The following is a 19,891-nucleotide window of genomic DNA, read 5'->3' as shown; positions in this document are numbered from 1 at the left end:
AATTAGTTTTACAATTAGATCTTTATAATTCCCAGATTTATTCACACAAACATATCATTATAGAAGGCCTTTCAGAGATGTATTAATATCAATAAAGCAGCTCTTGTAAGAGAAATAAAGGCACAGAGAGCACTTCATACAGCACGTAAACATCATCCACCCTTTCTCCATCTCCCTTTCCATGCCTGGTGATGAGTTTGACACCTACATTAGTGAGAAGATTAACTAAATCTGCCAATCTTGCATCCCGCCCCTGTTCTTGTACTGCAAATCCCTCCTGCCCTCCTATTACTTCGACATAATTATCTCTTTTTTTTCTACAGAACAGATTCTGAAGATTCTCTTGTCCTCACAGGCTAGCTGAATACCATCCTTTCCCAAAGCACAAGACCTGCCTCCTTTCATCACTTTCATTGTAAATTACCCCATAACATCTCGAGACAGCATTCTTAAAATGTCCACACTAGATACATTACACCTCAACAGTTACTGACAGATATCACTTTTGTCTTTGTTTCTTAAATCCTTGAATGTGTGCTATCGGTTGTCTTTCTTACGATCACCAAGATCCTAAGTAGTCTGGGATCACAGCAAGAAAAAGCCCTAGACACAGCCATTGTGGCTTTTACTGAAAAGCTTTACACTGAAAGATCAGCCAAGCTGCCGCTGGTCCAAATCCTGAATGACTTTTCAGAACCTCCTTGACATTGTCAATCACAAGACTCTCACGTCTATCTGCACAAGTCTTGGAGTTGGTGGCTCTTGGAAGACCAAGGAGGAGGTTTATGGATGTGGCAGATGTACAGGACAGATGTACAGGACAGGGGGGTTTGGAGATGGATGATCGTTGTGGTGACCCCTAATGGGAGAAGCCGAAAGAAGAAGAAGAATACATTAACTAGTGTACTGTTTAGTATTAACTTTTTTTCCCCTCATAATAGTATTTTATTTATAAAAAAAAAAAAAAAGTAGTAGGTCACTTAACATGCTGGACTGCTAAAAGCAGTAAACATCTTAACATCTTCCAGATTTCTGTGTTTGATGATACTAGTAGGACAATATACAGTAGCATACCAAGGAAATCTAAAAAAAATAGTTATGCTGGTAAGAATCTACAGTACCATTCTGTTTTAGAAGATAGATTTATAAATCATTTTTAACCCCTTTAGAAAGTCCCAACTCCTGGAATTTTTCAGTTGGTTTAGACATGCATTTTCTATTATGTTCTCTGCAGCTTCTGAATAATTTAAACTAATTACTGAATAATATGCATTAAGATTAATAATACAATGAGATTGTAAGGTTTTACAACAGGTAATGCCTCAAAAATTGTGAAAGCAGGGCTTATAGCTATGATACAATGATTATCTTTCTCCTGTTTCAAACCAAAAAGCACAATGTAAAAAGAGAGCTGGTGTGAGATCATATTTAACTAGATACAGTCATATTCATTTGCAAATAATAAGTAAAAATGATTCTAAATCACGGCAACACTGAGTGGTTTTATACAAATCACCTCTGTTTTCAACTGTTTTACATCCAATAACTTTTACATTCCAAAGAGTGCACTCTATGTTAAAAAAAGGAATTCAGGGGAATAAAAATGGTAGAATGTTAATAATTTGTGCATCTCTCTGCTGGGCTAGGCACGGATGTCAGCTAACCTTTTATCATTGCCTTTAATCTGCAGAGGTGGCAAAAGGAGCTACAGCATCTAAAATTACAACTCTTTCTCTCCTGCGGTGACATTTGGCTCACCCACAGTTGCAGATGAGTGCATGTGATGTCAGGAGGGTTTAAATTAGACGAAAGACGTGAATACCAAGTCATTATTATCAATGGTAAAAAGACTGTCCAAAATGTATGACTAAAGCATATTGGCTCAGTTGCGACTATAGTGAAGAAACTAATAGTAAACAAAAGGTAATTTATTTCCTGTAAATAAATTCATGTTATAGAGTTAAGATGGTTTTCATTTTGGTGGCAAAGAAACCATAAAAAACATTACATTCTCTGGAAATATCCTTTTACAAGGCCTATGGAATTTGCTCCATTCCTTCACACACTTGCAATGGCAACTCCTATTTCTCTCCTCGAATGGGACAGCCCTATTTACCTCATTGAATTAAAGAACTTGACAAATACAATGTATATTTCTGCCATTTTTCCTGACCTGTAGAAAAATATTTTAGGTAGTGCACTGAAACATTTTAGATCTCTAGCTTTCCTTATTGAAATGCACAACCTAAAGGTACTAGGATGGACTGCTATGGAGCTTTGAAACAGACTGGGGTTAAGTGTTTTGCTCAACGGCATGCAGTCCTGAAAAACTCTGTGTCAAAAGGGCCCAATCCCACAATTCCAAGCAGGGATGAAAAGCAATTCTCCAGTTACTAGAGCACATCTCTAAGCACTGAGCTAACTATACATCATTTCTGTCAAGGCAGCGTTCTCTCCTAATCACTCTCACTACAATAACCACAGTTTTCAAATGAAGGGATATTAAGCATAGTGCCACTCAATAGGACAAAAATCTATAACAGTTTTCATAAGATTGGTGTAAAAAAAAAAGAAAAAAGAAAAAAAGCACAAAAATTTAATTATGTGAGTGTTCATTTCCTTTGTTCTATTTCTGACTTTTAAAATGTTTATATAGGATTGAAGCAGAGAGTGGGTAACCTACTTTGTAAAACCGATTTATTCACTGTTATCTGTTTTGATAAGCAGTGCAGAACATCATGAGCCCCTGATCATGACTCTCATTATTGATCAAAGCTTTGTCAAATGTCGCTTGTGCCTCAAGGATTACAGAAAACAAATATCATTTCCACAGAACCTTTTCGTGTTTGATTTAAACTGTACTTAGTGGAATGGCAACTTCAGTGGCCTAGTTATTTTATTTTGTACACAGACTTGAAAACTGTACGTTTCAAAATCCAGAGGTTTCAAATCTCAATGGAGTGATGTTTCCATGCTCTCCCACAATAAAGAAGACACTTGTCAAATGTCTTGAGGAAAGCACTGAAGAGTGTTTGACAAGGTTGTACTGCTTTAAACAATGCTGTTTCCTACCCACCTGTCAAATTGACTACTTACTTTAGAACTCCCCAAAAGCCTAGGGAAAGATAAATGTTGCATTTTTGAAAATATATCCTTCCTGTCAGGCATTGGGATAAAATATGCCTCACTTTTTCCTCCTCTTGCACTGGGAAGATGTTGACTTCCATCACAATTAGCACTCCAAGGTTCTTTCACTCTGTCTCAAGACTAAATAGCAAGGGCACACTCTAATTTTCTCTTTGTCTTAAAGCTAAGGTTGAGTGACAGATTGTGTCCCTGTATGCCAGCCACAGAGGTTTCTCATGCAAACAGCAGAGACAGAACAGCTGCCAATAGTTCCCACAGTAGGAGTCATGGGGTCTGTATCTATGGGGCTGAAAACAAAGGCATCACATTGGAACACAGAGAAAAACCTAATGCATTCGAGCACACCATTACACAAGAGACATTAGAAATGTATATACAAATTTAAAATAGTAAAAGAATATGAAATGCGCCACATCGTTTACAAACACAAGGGTTAAACTATTCTCCATGTATTTTAACATAATGGAAAATGGTTATCCTGGAAATGTACTACTGAGGTTGTGTGTTTATTTAAGCTACATTATACCACAGCTATGCTGAACACTCAAATGTGTTAAGTTATTTTCTAGAACAGCAGCTGTAACAGTGTAACACTATAATTCATAGGTTTTTTGAACGCATTCTAATATGTTAATGTTTTTTAGCAACAACTCATTTACAGATATATTTACATAATTAAAGCCAAACAACTGATTAAAAAAATTAAGATTGGTAAGACAGGACACTGTGTCTTATTATATTCAGGAATGAGAGAGAGGGACAAATTGAAAAGGTGATGCAAAAAAAAAGTTTATATCTGCATCAGGTTTCGTTTCCTACTTACTTCCCGAAATCCTATTTTTATCATGCACGCAATAAATTATATCTTAGCCAGTAAAAACATATAGCTGGGGGTATCACATATAGCCATAGCTACAGTATGCATTTTTTAAAAGTATATCATTCTACATTTAATCCTCTTTTCAAATATATTTAATCATTCCATAATTGATGTTGATTAAAATATTAATTTAAGGATCATTTTGAACAGATAAATATTTGCAAATAAGTTGCGATTAATCACGAGATAACTTGTGACAATCGTGCGATTAATTGTGATTAAATATTTGAATTCGATTGAGACGCACACAGAAATAATCTTATAATTGAAACCAGTGAAAAGCACAAATGAAGAAAAAGTTTAATTTCACTTCTGAAATTTAACACATTTTATGGTATCTGAGAAAAAGTGTTGCTTCATAAAGTATATTGCCTTCTGAGAATGGCCTACCAAGATGAAAGCCTTTATTCCAATTTGTGTAAAAGCCATGTGAAGATGGTTACTGTCCCTGAGTAACATTTCAAAAGTTGGGGCCACGGATAGTAAAGTGGAACGACGCCATTTCTCCTGCCTTTTCTCTCCATGCAGGAATGCACATTTGTATGCATTGATGTTAATGAAAACAAATGATTGCAAACACGTTTCTTCAGACATCAGAGCAGCACAGAGGGCTATTAGGGTGCTGTGTGTAGGTAGAGCATCCAACCTCTACATCTCTTTCTCTGCAGTGAAGGTTACAGAGGAGGAAGATTAAAGTACTGTCAGGCAGCAGCCTTAAATGGCCAACACTAAAAGCAGAACTATTTCTTCTCCAAAAAAAATACTAGGCAAAAAAAGGTGAACAGAAAATAAAAAAAAGGGAGGTAGAAAGTGTGATGGAGAGAGACAAAGTGAATCCAGACAGACAGACAGACAGAGCATCACTAGTTTGGATAGAGGAATACTGAAGGAAGACCTGAGTGAAATTTGGACGAGATGGCCTAAATAATGATGGGTGAATAATAGAATGATGGACAAGAGAGAGGTGGAGGGAGAGAGGGGAAGAGGAATGTGGGAGAAATCGCAATTGTGCAGTGTTTGACACCTCCACAAAAAAACATCTCACCAGCCTGTCAATCAGAAAAGCTGTGCTGATTGATTTTCATCTGCTATCAATAAAGGACTGCACCTTTCTTACCAAATCTGCCTGTCAGTCTCTCTCTCTCTCTCTCTCTCTCTCATAACACACACAAGCACACACACACACACACACACACACACAAGCACACACACACACACACACACACACACAAAATAGACACACACCTGAACCCAAATATCATCATGTCCTCAGCCACTTATCAATCAATAGACTGAATTGAATAACAGGACAATCTCTGCTTAAGGATTAGAAATGCACTTTATGAAAGTCAATTTTTAAAGTTTGCTACACCGAAACTTGTGATTATTATATTTATTTTTCTTAAAAAACAAGTTGCATTTTTTTCTTAATAACTTAAAGCAAGAAACTGGTGAGGCAAAGTTTATATTTTGCTATGTTTGTAGTTTCAAACCTGTCTAGTAGACATTCCAAATTTTTTTTTTCTTCGAACTAAATGAAAATTGTAATCATTAAAACACTACATTTAAGGACATGCTAATAATGGATCAAAATAAAAGGGAAAATATGCAGACAAGCGAGGTATTAAGCGATAGCGTCAAGCAACTGTGACGGCCAAACAGAGAGTTCATATAGAAATTGAATTTTGGGGAAGAAATTAAATATTAAAAAGGAAAGCACAAAGAGAAAAGGAACATATGACACAGTAACCTTTTCAATCCTTGGACAAAGGTTAATAAGCAGCAAGTGGAATCAACAGCAGCTCTCTCTGACCTCATTTAAAGACAGAAAGTGCAGCAAATCTACCACAATACAGGTCAACTTACAGGACATTCTTCTTCATTCTAGTGTAAAATTCACTTACACATGCTTCAGTGCACACTCACATCTATTCTCACACTCTATTGATGGCTCTCATTCAGTACACATTGCAAGATATTTTCCCAATGATTTATATGTGCACTGCACTGAACAGAGGAGTAAACATGGCAAAACTTCTCCAGTCCATTGTGCTGGACTGCTGCCACGTCCATTCGATTTAATTTTTGCGGGGGCAAAAATGTCAAATTGTGTGCATCCAACTCAACTGTGGAATTTAATAGTGGTGCAGGAGGAAATACACAGACAGTGAACTGGACAAAGCACTCCAAAAACACAGGGGTTTAATAAAAGGTTAATAGGAATACAGACACTTTAGTATTACGTTCTCTCTGCAGCTGAGAGCTGTATTTCTGCTTTATGACAACAAAAACATTGACTCATCATCTGAATTATACAGTATATGATTAAAATTGGGAAATGACTGATTTCAATACCCATACCTGATTTCCCTCTATACTGCTTTGCGCTTTATACGGACAAATCATAACTGGAGAGTAAATGAAAGACAGAAACAAAGTATGCTTAATGGTTTATGCATAGTATGAATATAAGGCAAATACAGTGCATTTTGTATTAGGATAAACATTAAATGGAAAAGAATACTGAAATATCAGATTGACTTAAGTATTAAGTTTAGCTCAAGTGCATCCCAAACCTTTAGATCATCTCTGAAATGACTGGAATCCACCTGTAATAAATTGAACTGACTGGACAAGATTTGTAAAAGTAAACACCAAAAACGAGGAAAAAGAGCAAAAAGAAAGTGTCAGAGGAACTACCTGGCAAACTCCAGTTTGTGTAGAGGCACAGATCTACCAAAAAAAGATTTATTCCAGTGACCTAGGCTTTATGGCAGAGTGGCCAGATAAAAACCGGCTTGGAATTTTCATGTCAGACCTTATTAAACAAGCGTGTGCCTTTCCAAGTCCAATCAATTACATTAGCCACAGATGGACTGCAATCAAATCGTTTAAACATTTTAAAGATGATCAAGTGATATGAGATGCACCTGAGCTAAACAAGTGTCATTGTGAAGGGCTTGATTACTTACATCACTGGGATATTTTCGTTTTTAAATATTCAAAGTAATCTGAAGTACCATATATGGACAATATTATTTGGACATCTGCCTTTTCCAGCCATATGTGGTTCTTCCTCAAAATGTTTCCACAAACTTGGAGGCACACAAGTGTATAGGATGTCTCTGGATGTCCATGTGCACACAGTGAGCTCCACAAAGATATGATTTACAATTGTTGAAGTGGAAGATTGAGTGACCTTCTACAGAGCTCTGGCCTGAACTTTATGGAACATATTTGGGATTAATTGTAACACACCCCAGGCCTCCTCACCCTACACCAGTTCCTGACTTTACTAACACTTTACACCACAACTTTGTGGCTGAATGAACACACTGCAAAATCTAGTGGTACATCATCTTTACAAAGGGGAGGTTATTATAACAGTAAATGGTGAGTAAATGTAAAATGGGATGTCCAAAAAGCAAATATATACAAATCTTATGGTCAGGTATCCACACACACATGCACATTATAAAAAATGCAGTCTGGAGAAGGCATCCCTCAAACTTGAGATAGCTTAAACTAGTTGCTGACAAAGAATGGACTAAACTACCTGTTGACAGGTGCAGAAGTCTCACTGAGAACTACAGAAATTGTTTGTTTTATTATTTAACATTTACAGCATTTGGTAGACATCCTTATCCACTTTTATTTATACTACACACCAGATTAGGTGAGGGTCTCGGTGTAAGGGCCCAGGTATGGCAGCTTAGCAGTGCTGAGATTTGATCTCACGATCGCCAGATCAGATGATCTGCATTTAACCACTGAGCTACCACTTCCCTAAAATCTGTTAAACCAAAAAGCAAAGTCTGATTACTATTATTCATTGAATGATGGACAAAATTCCTTTTGCCTGTTTAAATATATTTTACAAAGAAATGATGGCATTTTATGTCATCATCATACATGTATATTTAAATGTGAAACTTAAAGGAAGAGATGGTGATATCTGAAATCATGCAGCATAACATGTATAAGTAGTGATTTTCTCTGTACCACACATTTCCTCGATTTCATCACTGCTTCCCTTCAAATAATTCAGCATGGCTTCATTTAAACCCCCCTCCCCCCAACTTCCCCACAGATGTTATTATGTTCCCCAATCATTCGGCTGCCGTGGCGAGAATAGAGATCAATCATGGCACCGGCCTCACTGCAGGCCACTCAATCAGCAAGTCTGAGAATGTGACATTTACCGAAAGATATTGCCTACATATATAAAATATATGGTTCAGATTAAAAGTGCGACTATGGTGCTAGTCTTGCTTTACCACCGAGACTACAGAGGAGACATCTAAAAGGCAACTGGTCAGATAGGATGCTCATATTTGCTTTGCAGGAGATGAGACTGCAAAAAGGGAAATTAAAAAGCCAGCAGTCTAATTTCCTGCATGGTACAGCGAGCAGGTGGCTGTGATGCTTGGATGCTGTTCCACAAAGATGCATATCATTCAGAACAGGCACTAAACACTGTCAAGCATGAGTCAAAATTGCACTCAAACATCAAACATTATGTGCCAGACAATGTTTTGTTCGCTGCTTTGCCCTCAAAATCAGGAAATAAGATCTATAGAATTTTGTTTTCATATACTGAGTATAAGAGTGTGACTGCAGCTAATATTTGCCATGCAATTTCTAAACCAAAACTGCACACAATGTAGAGATTCAGATATCTGATTTACTAAAAGTAATATGGATTTTCACTTTTCTGTGCAACGTGTCATTTCACGATCTAAACTAAAACTAAACTAAATTTCTTTCCTTTCTTTATAAATGTGGTAAAACAATTTACCTGAAACCTGGTCATGTACAAGGTCATAAGCTGTCACGGCTGTCTAGACCAATGTAATGTTAATATGATAAATTTTTTGCTGAGCATGTGTTAGTCAGCAAGTGGCTTAGAAAATATATTAATAGGTATCTTTTCTGAGAACGGCCATAACAATGACATTTTCCACATCTTATGTAATCACTTTTTGTTTGGAAAATGTATTCTAAAGATTGTTAGGTTCCCTGGTGGTCTAGTGGTTAGGATGCGGCGCTCTCACCGCTGCGGCGCGGGTTCGATCCCCGGTCAGGGAACCAGCCCCAGCCACTTTCAGTGCCGGTCCCAAGCCCAGATAAATTGGGCAGGGTTGCGTTAGGAAGGGCATCCAGCGTAAAAACGTGCCAAATCAAACATGCGGATGATCCGCTGTGGCGACCCCTAACGGGAGAAGCCGAAAGAAAGTTATTCTAAACATTGTTGGTTGTGCATGGTATACGCATGTTCTAACAACACTATCCTGATACCATATTCACCTTATCATTAACTGCCTCAAAATACTATACATTCTAGTGCTTTAACGATACACAGTGACATGTTGCTGATTCAATGTTCTGTACAGTTTCTAAATCTTGAAGCTGAATATCTTTGTATTAAAAATCCAATTAATATTATCGTTGACTCTCCACGAAATACCTTTTTCTTAATGTTTGACTCTTAACCCTTTAACACTATGACAACTTAGTAATTATGTTTTAGTATTAAGACGTCCTTTACCCATGAACTTGACCCTCTATAGCAGATACATGAGGCCATAATGACAAGTGAGAGAATAATGTCTACATCTCTGCAGTTAATAGGACTGGATGATGAGATAATATCTGTGATAACACAATCGGTGTTAATCCATTCAGGGAACAAATATGGATATAGAGAGGTATTATTTAAGACTTTTTTTTTAAATAGGGGTATTATACTCAAACATCAGACATTTTACTTTTTATGCAAAGGGGAAATTTTTAGAGTGGCCTAGCTTTTCCTCCTTTATAATTGTGAATTATAAATGTGATTGGCGTTGCCTTCCAATAAATTAACAAAGGCAGCAGGCAGTTTAAATAAATTCCTTCCTAAGTGATTGCATATGAAAAAGATAATAAATGTGTGAGGGAACAAGGATGAGAGCAGGACAGATAAAAATAGAAAAGCGGTGCAGCATCTAGGGTGTAATATCCCATCTCGCTCCCCGGGATAGGTTCTGGATCTGCCATGACCCTGACAAAAAAAGAAGAGCATATCGGAGAAGGATGAATGACTGAATAAACATTAAGGAGCCGTGCTTAAAGTCATGTTCTAAGCAATAGCTAGTAAGAATTACATGCAATGATGACAAGGTATTTTCACATGAATATTGAAGGTCGTATCACCAACATGCTAGAGTTGTATGTATGTTTATTAGCATCTGTTATTGGCTGTAAGTTAACTAGATAAAAAATGAACATTACAGCCAACATTAGAACAATTCCTGATACAATACATTATTTTTCTTCTTACTGCATATGCCATCAGACATTACAAGTGTATGACATGGTTGTGTCAGTATTATGAGAAAGGGTTCAGTTAAAGAAATGGTAAAAATCACGTAGGTCACATCTTAGCATTACGAGCACACTAACTTTTAGCTAAGCAACCCTAGCTAGTATACTAAAATATAATGTAATGCCTGGGATTTCTGCACTGTCTGATATTCTCTTTATGTATTATACGTTACATGAGTCGAGGCTTCTTATTTTGTTAGGTACAAATGTACTTATCCCTAAAACTTACAAATTCCTAAAATTTCGATACAGTATTTCAGGGAAACTTAGAAAAATTGCTCACTTCCTTTTCATTTGATGAGGCAACCAACATCAGACATGTACTAATAACAGAGATTTGCAAGGAAATTGATTTATAATGAATCATATGAAAATGTAAAAAAAAAAAAAAAAAAAAAACCTGACATAAATGGTGGGTGCTGTCAAATTTTCTGGGTAGCTGATGCAAGCATGAAGCATATCGCCAGTGCACACAAACATCTCACTACACTATTACCGAAAGAAAGAGGCAAACACTTTCCATATTACGGGTTCTTTTGCTTAGTCCTTTTAAATTCCTTAAAAGATCTATAGCTGACTTTACACGAAAAGCTTTTTTATTATTATTTATTTATTTATTTTTTTACTGTCAAAGAGTACTTTAAGTAGAACATTTGAGAGGCTTAAAGGCTCTAACCAAGCTCTTCTTTTAAAAGATTAAACACTTTACATGGAGCTTTGTCTTTAAACCCAGAACTGTTGTAAAATAGTTCAAATGATGCCTCCTGGATTCTGAATAATTAACCATGATAATTAAACGAAATGAAACTTCGTAAAACAGGTTTTGACCTTTTTGTGGACTGCTGAATACAAAATAAAACCAAGTTTTTCTCTCCATGACAGTCTAGGGTTTTTTTATTTACATGATCATTATTTCAATGTCTGGGTTTTAGAGGAGAGGATGCATTTCTACTAGACAAGAAAACGTTTTTCAGAAGAGTTTGACAAAGACAGAGCTGCAATATTGCAGGTCCTGGTATTTAGATATATGCAGCATGACTGATTCTCTGACTTGATCCATTTGATCAATCAAAAAAAACTTTTATAAATAAATAAATACACTTCATCCAGAACCCCGGCCCTGTCTGTATGCTCTCTGTGCCTGTTTCTGTTTGCTTGTTACTGTATGTCCTTCTATCATGCACCCTCTCTCCTTCCTTTCTCTCTCTCTCTCTCTCTCTCTCTCTCTCTCTGTGGAAGCAGCAGTACCACTGTAGACCTCAGCTTTGGCAATGTGAAGACAAGCCCTTAGGAGAATAAAGGGGTATTTGCATAAACAAGAGATCAACAGCCCTCTCTTTCTCTCTCTCTCTCTCTCTCTCTCTCTCTCTCCCCCTCGGTACCTTCCTCTTTCTCTGCAGCATGAGGCTTTATTATCACACACTTTTATTGCGGCATCATTTTGTCTTGTAAATCAATGAAACCTCTGTGTCGTCCACAGGGATGCAAACGTGTGCAAAGTAAGGAGTTATAATCAAATAAGGCAGAGACACTGTTAAGTCTTGTTTTCCACAACACAGAGAGCATGTGCATGTAAATGTATCCACCACGAGTCCATTAATCCATGCTCCCTTCTGAAATCCTTCAAGGGCTAAGGAATAAAGATCCATTACTGGAATAACACCGTACAGAGCTGGTTACACAACACAGACAGACACACACACACACACACACACGCACACGCACACGCACACGCACACACACACGCACACACACACACACACACACACAAAACGGGAAGGTTAATTCACATCTTATACGAAGTCCTCAGCCCTCTTGGCTAAACAGCTCACAACCTTGGATTAAGCCTGCTTTGTTTATACCGTCGCTCATCAGAGTATTTGTTCGCAGCTGTTAACCAGCTAAAGTTTGAAAGTCATAACTTTGGAACAGCATTCTGACATTCTATGCCAGAACATTCAAAATGGAGCCTTTTCAAAATGCTACAATCCGGTATTGTTCGCACATGTGTTCGCATCAGCGTCATTCATTATTAGTGACTCCATTCAGTTCTGTATATAAAAAAAAAAAGTACAAAAATACCAAGCGGAAGACAACTTTATGATCAAATTTTCTTTGTGTACAAAATTGCCACTGTAAGTGATATTTTCTGTGAATTTCCAGCAAAATCATTCCTATTGAGGGAACTTCCTGGCACAGATGTCTAGTGTTATATCTGTGTTTTTCTAAACATGTAGTGAATAATGAAGGATTTTCCTCGATGGTAAGGCTACCCAAGGAACTGATTCTTACTTAAGGGCATTTTTTTTTTAACGCTAACCACCTGCCAATCAACTAGATACAAGTGCTACTTTTGTGGTCAAATCAGAAACATTATGTTTGAGCTATTTAAGTAACTAAGCAGAAAAATAAAGCACTAAAATACAGACAAAAGTTGAAGGACCCCTGACCATAAAATTTATATGAGCTTTTCATATTACACATCTTTTTAAACATCCCAGTCCACATTTGCTGCTATAAAAACCTCTTCTCTACTGGAAATGTTCAACTCGATTTCAGAGTATGGTTGTGGAGATTTGTGCTCGTTCAGCCACAGGGCTGTTAGTGCAGTCAGGTAATATTATAGGGTGGAGGCCTGAGGTGCAGTCAGTGTTCCAATTCATCCCACAGGTGTTTAAACAGGGGGTTGAGGCCAGAGCTCTATAGCAGGTGTCTATAGCAAGATCTTCCACTCCAACCCATGAAAACCTTTATCTTGCTAAAGCTGGCTTTGTGCACAGGGGCATTGTCATCCTGGAAAAGGTTAGGGTCTGTTTGTAGAGACCCAAGTAAAAAAAAATTTTATGCCACCATTCTTAAAGAAATCCTATATACTTGTGTGCCTCCAACGTGAAAACACAATTCTTCCCACCAGAAGTACTATATATGGCTGGCAGGGTCAGGTGTCCCAATACTTTTGTCCTTACAGTGTGCAAGGTACAGCAGATAAAAGCACTTAGTTCATGAACAAAGCCAGAAATCCGACCACCAATGCAACAGTGCCCCCCTCAGGAAACAAAAAAAACCACCCTGTTAAATATAATGCAACTCTTCCTGAGACATAACAGATGACACAAACGCTATGAATAATCATTAGGCAACAGAACCATACGGCAGATTGCACCTCGAAAGTGAATACAGATGCAGGTGAACTAAAAAAGTATTTAAATTGCTTATCAGCGAACATTCACGTTTAAAAAAAACCTCCCAGACATGCTTACAAAAATGAAACTGCTGCCTGAGGATCCATCAGGCATGATGAGAATGGAGATCTGAAACTATCAGAATACATATGGGAGCTATTTAAATATGCCTTGTCATCAGCAGTGTAAGTGGCCCAAATTAATAGATGCTTCATTTGTAGTACATTTCCCAGCTCTATCGTCTTTATCTGCTGGGAAATACAGTTAGTATTGCACCTGAACATGGGCATACACATGGGCACACCTGTTTCTGAATGCAGAGAAAAAAAAAAGAAAAAAAAAAAAAGGGGGGGGGAGATCACACATATTAGCTCTATAGCTCACTCTGGAATTGCTGTGTAATTTCAACTACAATGAATCAATAAACTCAGAAAATGCATGAGAACCATTGAGGACTTGAGAACTCTAGTAGAAGTAAATCGTTGTAGAAATATTTTTACTGAAAATTTGACACGTTTTATGTTTTTTTAGAAAGTTCTTTCAAGGCTCACAACCAGGGAAACATGTCTCTCATACATAGTGTTTAAATACAGGGAAAGAAGGGTTGCCCTGGTTATCTCGCTCTACATCTCTTTCTATGGAGTCGCTCTAACTGAAAGGCTGTGGTTATGGAACACCTGGGCTAACAGAAGAACAGTGAGGTTGCCCACATGGCAAACAGCAACTACCTCCACCTGCTGGGACACCCTTAGTACACACAAGAAATGTCAAATGTAAATGTGCACACACACAACAGCTTGCTCGTTACATTAAAGTAAATCCCTCATTTTTTATCTTTCCATTTAAAAGAAAGTTTTATAAGAAAACTTAATTTTCTAGGCATTACTTTTAGGTCCCTATTTATATGTAAGCAAAATTTGTAACATTGATCATTGCAAGAATAAACTATAATCAAGCCCTTACTCCTTGTAGTGCACTTACACACCACTCCATGCCTCAACTGCCGCCCACCCACACCCTTACTCCCACTCACTGGTCGTCTCACTGTCAGCTCACAGACATTCATGGACAAGCTCTTCACATGTTTCTGTCACTTTTGGGCAGCTGGCAATATTTCACAGGGCACTGTTACCACTTTACTACCACTAAAGTCCCAGTCCAATCTCTGCAATATATTGATCATAGATATAATCCACACTGCATTTTTTTTTTTTGACTGTTGCATCATCTGCATTGTATTTTACACAGCTACATATCAGTTCCTTAATATATTCTACATATTTTGTATACATGTGGTATTTGAAGATAATATCTTTCCCTGAGTTTCTTCATCTTCTTCCCCTTTATCTTATGTATGCATTTTGTATTGCAAAACTAAGTTTCACAAGTTGAGCATTTAAACTTCACATTTTGTACACATGACAAATAAACTTGTAAAGTGAACTTGAAAATTAACTGCTTTGTACAAAAGGTCAGATTTTCTTCAAACCCCTTAAAAAAAAAAAAAAAAAAAAAAAAAAAAAAGAAGTGTGTTTCAGATAAAATGGATTAGATCTAAAAATGAATCATAAGGTTTACAACAAACTTATGTGGTCCATGCCAGCTCGAGTGCTGACTGCAAAGAAAGAAATAACAAACACTAGGAAACTAAAATTTCATGTAAATATTTCAAAGATTCAACTTTTTTGTCAAAAAATTTGTCAAATTGGAAATGAATGAAAAATTGAAGCGTTTTCGATCATATCTCAAAAGGTGTTCTACTGAATTTAGATGTGGTGACTGGGAAGGCCAGTGAAGTACACTGAACTCATAACTCATTATCATTATGCAATGGTATTTTATTATGCTCGATGTGGATGCACACAATCAGCATAATCAGATACGCCGTGATGCAATTTCTGACCCCGCCGCCTGCCAGGCAAGGCAGAAAGCAGACCACGCAATAATTTTCTGGTCTTCATCTGTCCGGATTGGGTGAGTCTATGCCCACTGTAGCCTCGGGTTCCTCTTCTTGCCTGATAACAGTCGAAGCCAATGCATTGTTCTGTTAGTGAAGTCCATCTGCCTCAAGGTTTAAGATGTGTCAACTTTACGCCTTCTTATTCATGCATTTATACATAGAAACTCAATTATTATCGGTCTATCATTTAGCAGCAGTGCAATGCAGAAATTCATGAAGAAACAGGTCAGTGCATTAATTCATTTTCACATCGAACAATGTGATCGTGTGACTGAGAATGCCAGCAGATCAGCGACCACTAAGATCACGTTATTTGTAATGAAATCGCTGGCCAATGACCCAGCACTCTTCATCCTTCACTGAGGAGTTGTTTATAATCTCTTCTGTTAGAGATGCAATCAGTTTGGAAAACCCAAGATTGGCTGGTCATTTTGTCAAGCGCATTTCTGCGATCAGAACAAACGATTTCTCTGGAGAGACTAATTCTTTGTTTAGCGGCAGTGAACAAAGAATTATGAGCAATGAATTAAGAGAATGTTGGAAATCTATAGAATGAATGTCCTGTTTTGACAACAGCTACTACATCATATTGAACATCAACTGCTTTCACCTCCTACTGTATAGCCTTAAAAGCAGTTGGTGTACAGTACACTGATGAGCAAAGACTTCTGGTCACCATGTTATTCCTACAAATTGGTCATTTAAAATTAAGGGATGATAGCAGTTTTCTACACAAGCATAATATTGCATAGTTTTAGTGAATCATCTCTGCTATTTTTCTACTAACATGACTGATTTCAAACTGTGTATAAAAAAAATAAATAAAAAAAAAGGTGTCTGTGTGCTGAAAAGGTCTTGTTCCTTTCCGGCATGTTCCAACACTTCCACCCACCAATTAAATGCGAGATGAAGGCAAAGGGCATTCAAAATGCACTGCCACAAACAGAGCAGGCAACTGAAATATTCACACAATCTCCTTAATGTTTTCGAGAAGTAAATGAACAATCCTAGTTTAGCTACCGTACTTTAATTCCTGACACCTCTCAAACACTCTAAAACGTTAAAAGGAGGAAAAAAAAAAAAAGAAAATCCACGTATGTAAGGCTGGATAAATTACAGAACACAGCAGGAAATAACATAAGCTACTCAATAACAGACATTTTTATAATTTCTTTAAAATGTCACAAAAAGCAAAACCAGGAATAAAAGGGCACCTTTGAGTACTGACTGAAATACATGGCTTTTAATCTGGTTTTCAAATGCTTACAAAGGGGAAACAGGGGGAAAAAATATAAGCGTTTTGTTCCAGTGAATAAAGCACAGTATGAGGCATCCTGTAACGGCATGTACTTAATTGCTCTCTCAACAGTGTACTCTGTGGGTCGCCCAAAGAAGCAGCTACAGTTTCCAGCATACAGAAATGTGACGTTGCCGTGGTACTCTGGTTGTTTGCAGTGCCCTGGGCCTTTCATGCACAGATGGGTTTTTGTTGAAAATGCCCTGTGCTAATACACGCGATTAGTGCAGCAACACGTGAAAACGCCATTGCGTCCATTAATGGGCTGAATGGTTGTTGGTGAAGGTCTTTTTTAAAAAGGGCATCCAGGAAAGTCTGGGCACAGTTTAGTGTGTTCAAAAACACGGCAGAGCATGTTCTCCTTTAATATGCATGGTACCTATCTCAACACCGGGCACATTTTCAATCATTTGCTTGGCGGCTATAGAGCTGTTACATCTGATCCAAACTCTGTCCAAGTGTGGGCACTTACAGGTCATGATGATCCACCGGTGCTGGATTTGACAGGATACTTGTGAGACAGTGCGACATTGTCATAATCAAAGGTGTCATCCAGACTGAAAGGCACAGCGTCCTCGGTTTCGCTCTGGGGAGAGTAAATGATGTTGTAGCTCGGCATATCTGAACATGAAACACAAGCTTTGCTCCAATTTCACTGCATGTTTATGCAATTAACCAAATTACATTGCTTGAACCCAATTCAAGCTGTTTGAATCAATTTAGTTTAATTGCCATTTCACTTCAGTGCTATTTACTATCTGATGATTATTGGATTGATCTAAAATGTGTGTGTAACTCTTACAAAAGTTAGCAACTCTAAAGGAACACGTGAATTTAGAGAGTGGAGAGTCAAGAGTGATGAATTGCGTGTATACCTGGCTCTCTGTATTGCTTGGTGGAGTGTGTGTCCAATGGTCCATATCAGTAGAACAGAGCTCAAGCTGTGTGCGGTGACAATAAGCAGGAGTGTAGGCAGGCAAATCTTCCTCAACCTCACCAGGAAGCACACGTACATCTAACAGGAAAAAGATAACACGAATAACCCGCATGTCCATAGGCATGCGTCTTATTAGGAAAAGTTGAAAAAGACTACAATTAGCATTAGTTTGAACAGTTCCCGATGAAGAGTATCTCAGTTAAAGAAGCCATGTGGATAAAAAACTAGAAATGTAACAATTAGTCAATAAACATATGATAAAGGTGTTACTTTAGGATTCTGGCAGATTCTCTGCTGTAATCTGATCATTTATCTGACATACTTTGTGTAAATGATTTAGCTGAAGCTCAATGTATTGAAGACTGGCTATACTTAGCTACAGTGAGGTTATACTGAGTGAAAGGCATCATAAAGTGAAGACTTCCACAGATTTCTTTATTTTAGTCCTAGTCTGATTAGCAATCGGATACTTCTTGCCATAAAAATATCAACACCACAACCTCCACTGACTGTATAAAACAGTAGAAATGTATTTACTTTAAGGACTTTACTAATTACTACTAATCACACTCCTGTGCTCATGGTTTTTCTCTCTTTCCAGGCTTTCGTTTTTGTTTATGTTTTATTATCACACTCTTGATATCACCCAAAAGTCAAGTCAAGTCAAGTCAAGTTTATTTGTATAGCGCTTTTCACAACAGACATTGTCTCAAAGCAGCTTTACAGAAAACAACAGTGAAGGTGAATGGTGTGCGTTTGTCCCTGATGAGCAAGCCGTGGCGACAGTGGCAAGGAAAAACTCCCTTAGATGATATGAGGAAGAAACCTTGAGAGGAACCAGACTCAAAGGGGAACCCATCCTCATATGGGTGACATCAAGAGTTTGGTCATAAATCTTTCAACAATACAGAACAATTTGTGATCATCATAGATCCAGCATCAGCTTCTCCATGCCAGGGCCTTTAAACACTCGGCATCTACTTCTCCATGATCATCCATAGGTCCATAATCTTCACGAGGTGGGACGTGACTGGAGCTGGCCAAACCTCAGGATGCCTCGGGATGGGGAGAGAAAGAGAAGCAGTGGAGAGGAATTAGCGTAGCTGCTGTTCATGATATTAACAGCACAAGTTGATAATGTTGATAAAAGAAGAATGGGTTCCCCTTTAATGTCTGGTTCCTCTCAAGGTTTCCTCCTCATACCATCTAAAGGAGTTTTTCTTTGCCACAGTCACCCCAGGCTGCTGATCAGGGATAAATACACATAATTTACTTATATTGGATTTTTGTTCTATAATTCTTACATTCTGTAAAGTTGTTCGAAGGCAATGTCTATTGTGAAAAGCGCTGTAGAAATAAACTTGAACACCAACAAATATTTACAAAAAAAAATGGATTGGAAGAGCTTGCTGTATCAGAGTCATAACAGATGCACCCCATCATTTTTTTAGTCTACCAGTTCAACTTATCTGATTCATAGACATAAACCTGTAATTAATAGACGAGTATTAAATAGCAATGCTGCAGCCATTTACTAACTGACTTCATCAAAGGAAACAACTGAAAGGTTTCCGAATGGCCAAGTCAATCACTAGATTTCACTGAGCATGGATTTCCCTCCTAAATAGGAGACTGAAGGAAGAAAACCTCCAACGCAAACAGCAACTTGGAAAAGCATTGCAAGAGATGAATGCAACAGTTTGGTGACAACAGTGGGTTGCCAGGTTAATGCAGTTATTGTAAGGGAAATGCAAACAAAGAATTACTGTTATTTATTGAATAATGGTCTATCTATTCCAGTACTTTTGTTCCTCCATACCAATTGACCTAACTTAACACATCTTAATGTAAATGTTAAGAAATGAAAGCTTTTCAAGCATGACGTTTTAAGGCATGCATACGAGCATGTGGGAGCCATACAATTTACTGAGTACCATTTTGAGTTGCTGCAAAATTTTAGCAAAATGGTCTAGCCATTTCTTTCGCTTTTCAGGGTGTCTTTGAATTCAGCCCTCTGTAGGTTGATCATTTTCATTTCCATCAAACCATGTGGCATCTTTTTGTTCCTAACACATTACCCAGTCCATATCAGTATAGATATCCGGCATGATTATTTTTCCCA

General features: G+C 37.6%; 1 protein-coding gene across 6 annotated transcripts in view; it reads right to left on the bottom strand.

Moving 5' to 3' along the window:
* Positions 1-19,891, bottom strand: part of iftap (intraflagellar transport associated protein) — a 130,623-nt gene that overhangs the window by 100,736 nt on the left and 9,996 nt on the right. For 2 of the 6 annotated variants that reach the window (XM_083547596.1, XM_083547595.1), the window contains exons 4-5: positions 17,708-17,847; positions 17,305-17,453 (exon numbers count right to left, since the gene is read on the bottom strand). In XM_083547596.1, coding sequence (XP_083403722.1) covers positions 17,305-17,453; positions 17,708-17,847 — 289 coding nt within the window. Of the gene's footprint in view, positions 1-9,734; positions 10,071-16,756; positions 17,454-17,707; positions 17,848-19,891 lie in introns of those variants that run through there. The other 4 variants (XM_083547594.1, XM_083547597.1, XM_083547599.1 and 1 more) reach the window with 4 other exon arrangements.

This window comes from Silurus aristotelis (genome assembly GCF_946808225.1).
Source record: "Silurus aristotelis genome assembly, chromosome: 7".
Classification (NCBI taxonomy): Eukaryota; Metazoa; Chordata; class Actinopteri; order Siluriformes; family Siluridae; genus Silurus; species Silurus aristotelis.
Note: the sequence above shows the minus strand (reverse complement) of the source record. Positions and strands in the feature narration are given on the sequence as shown.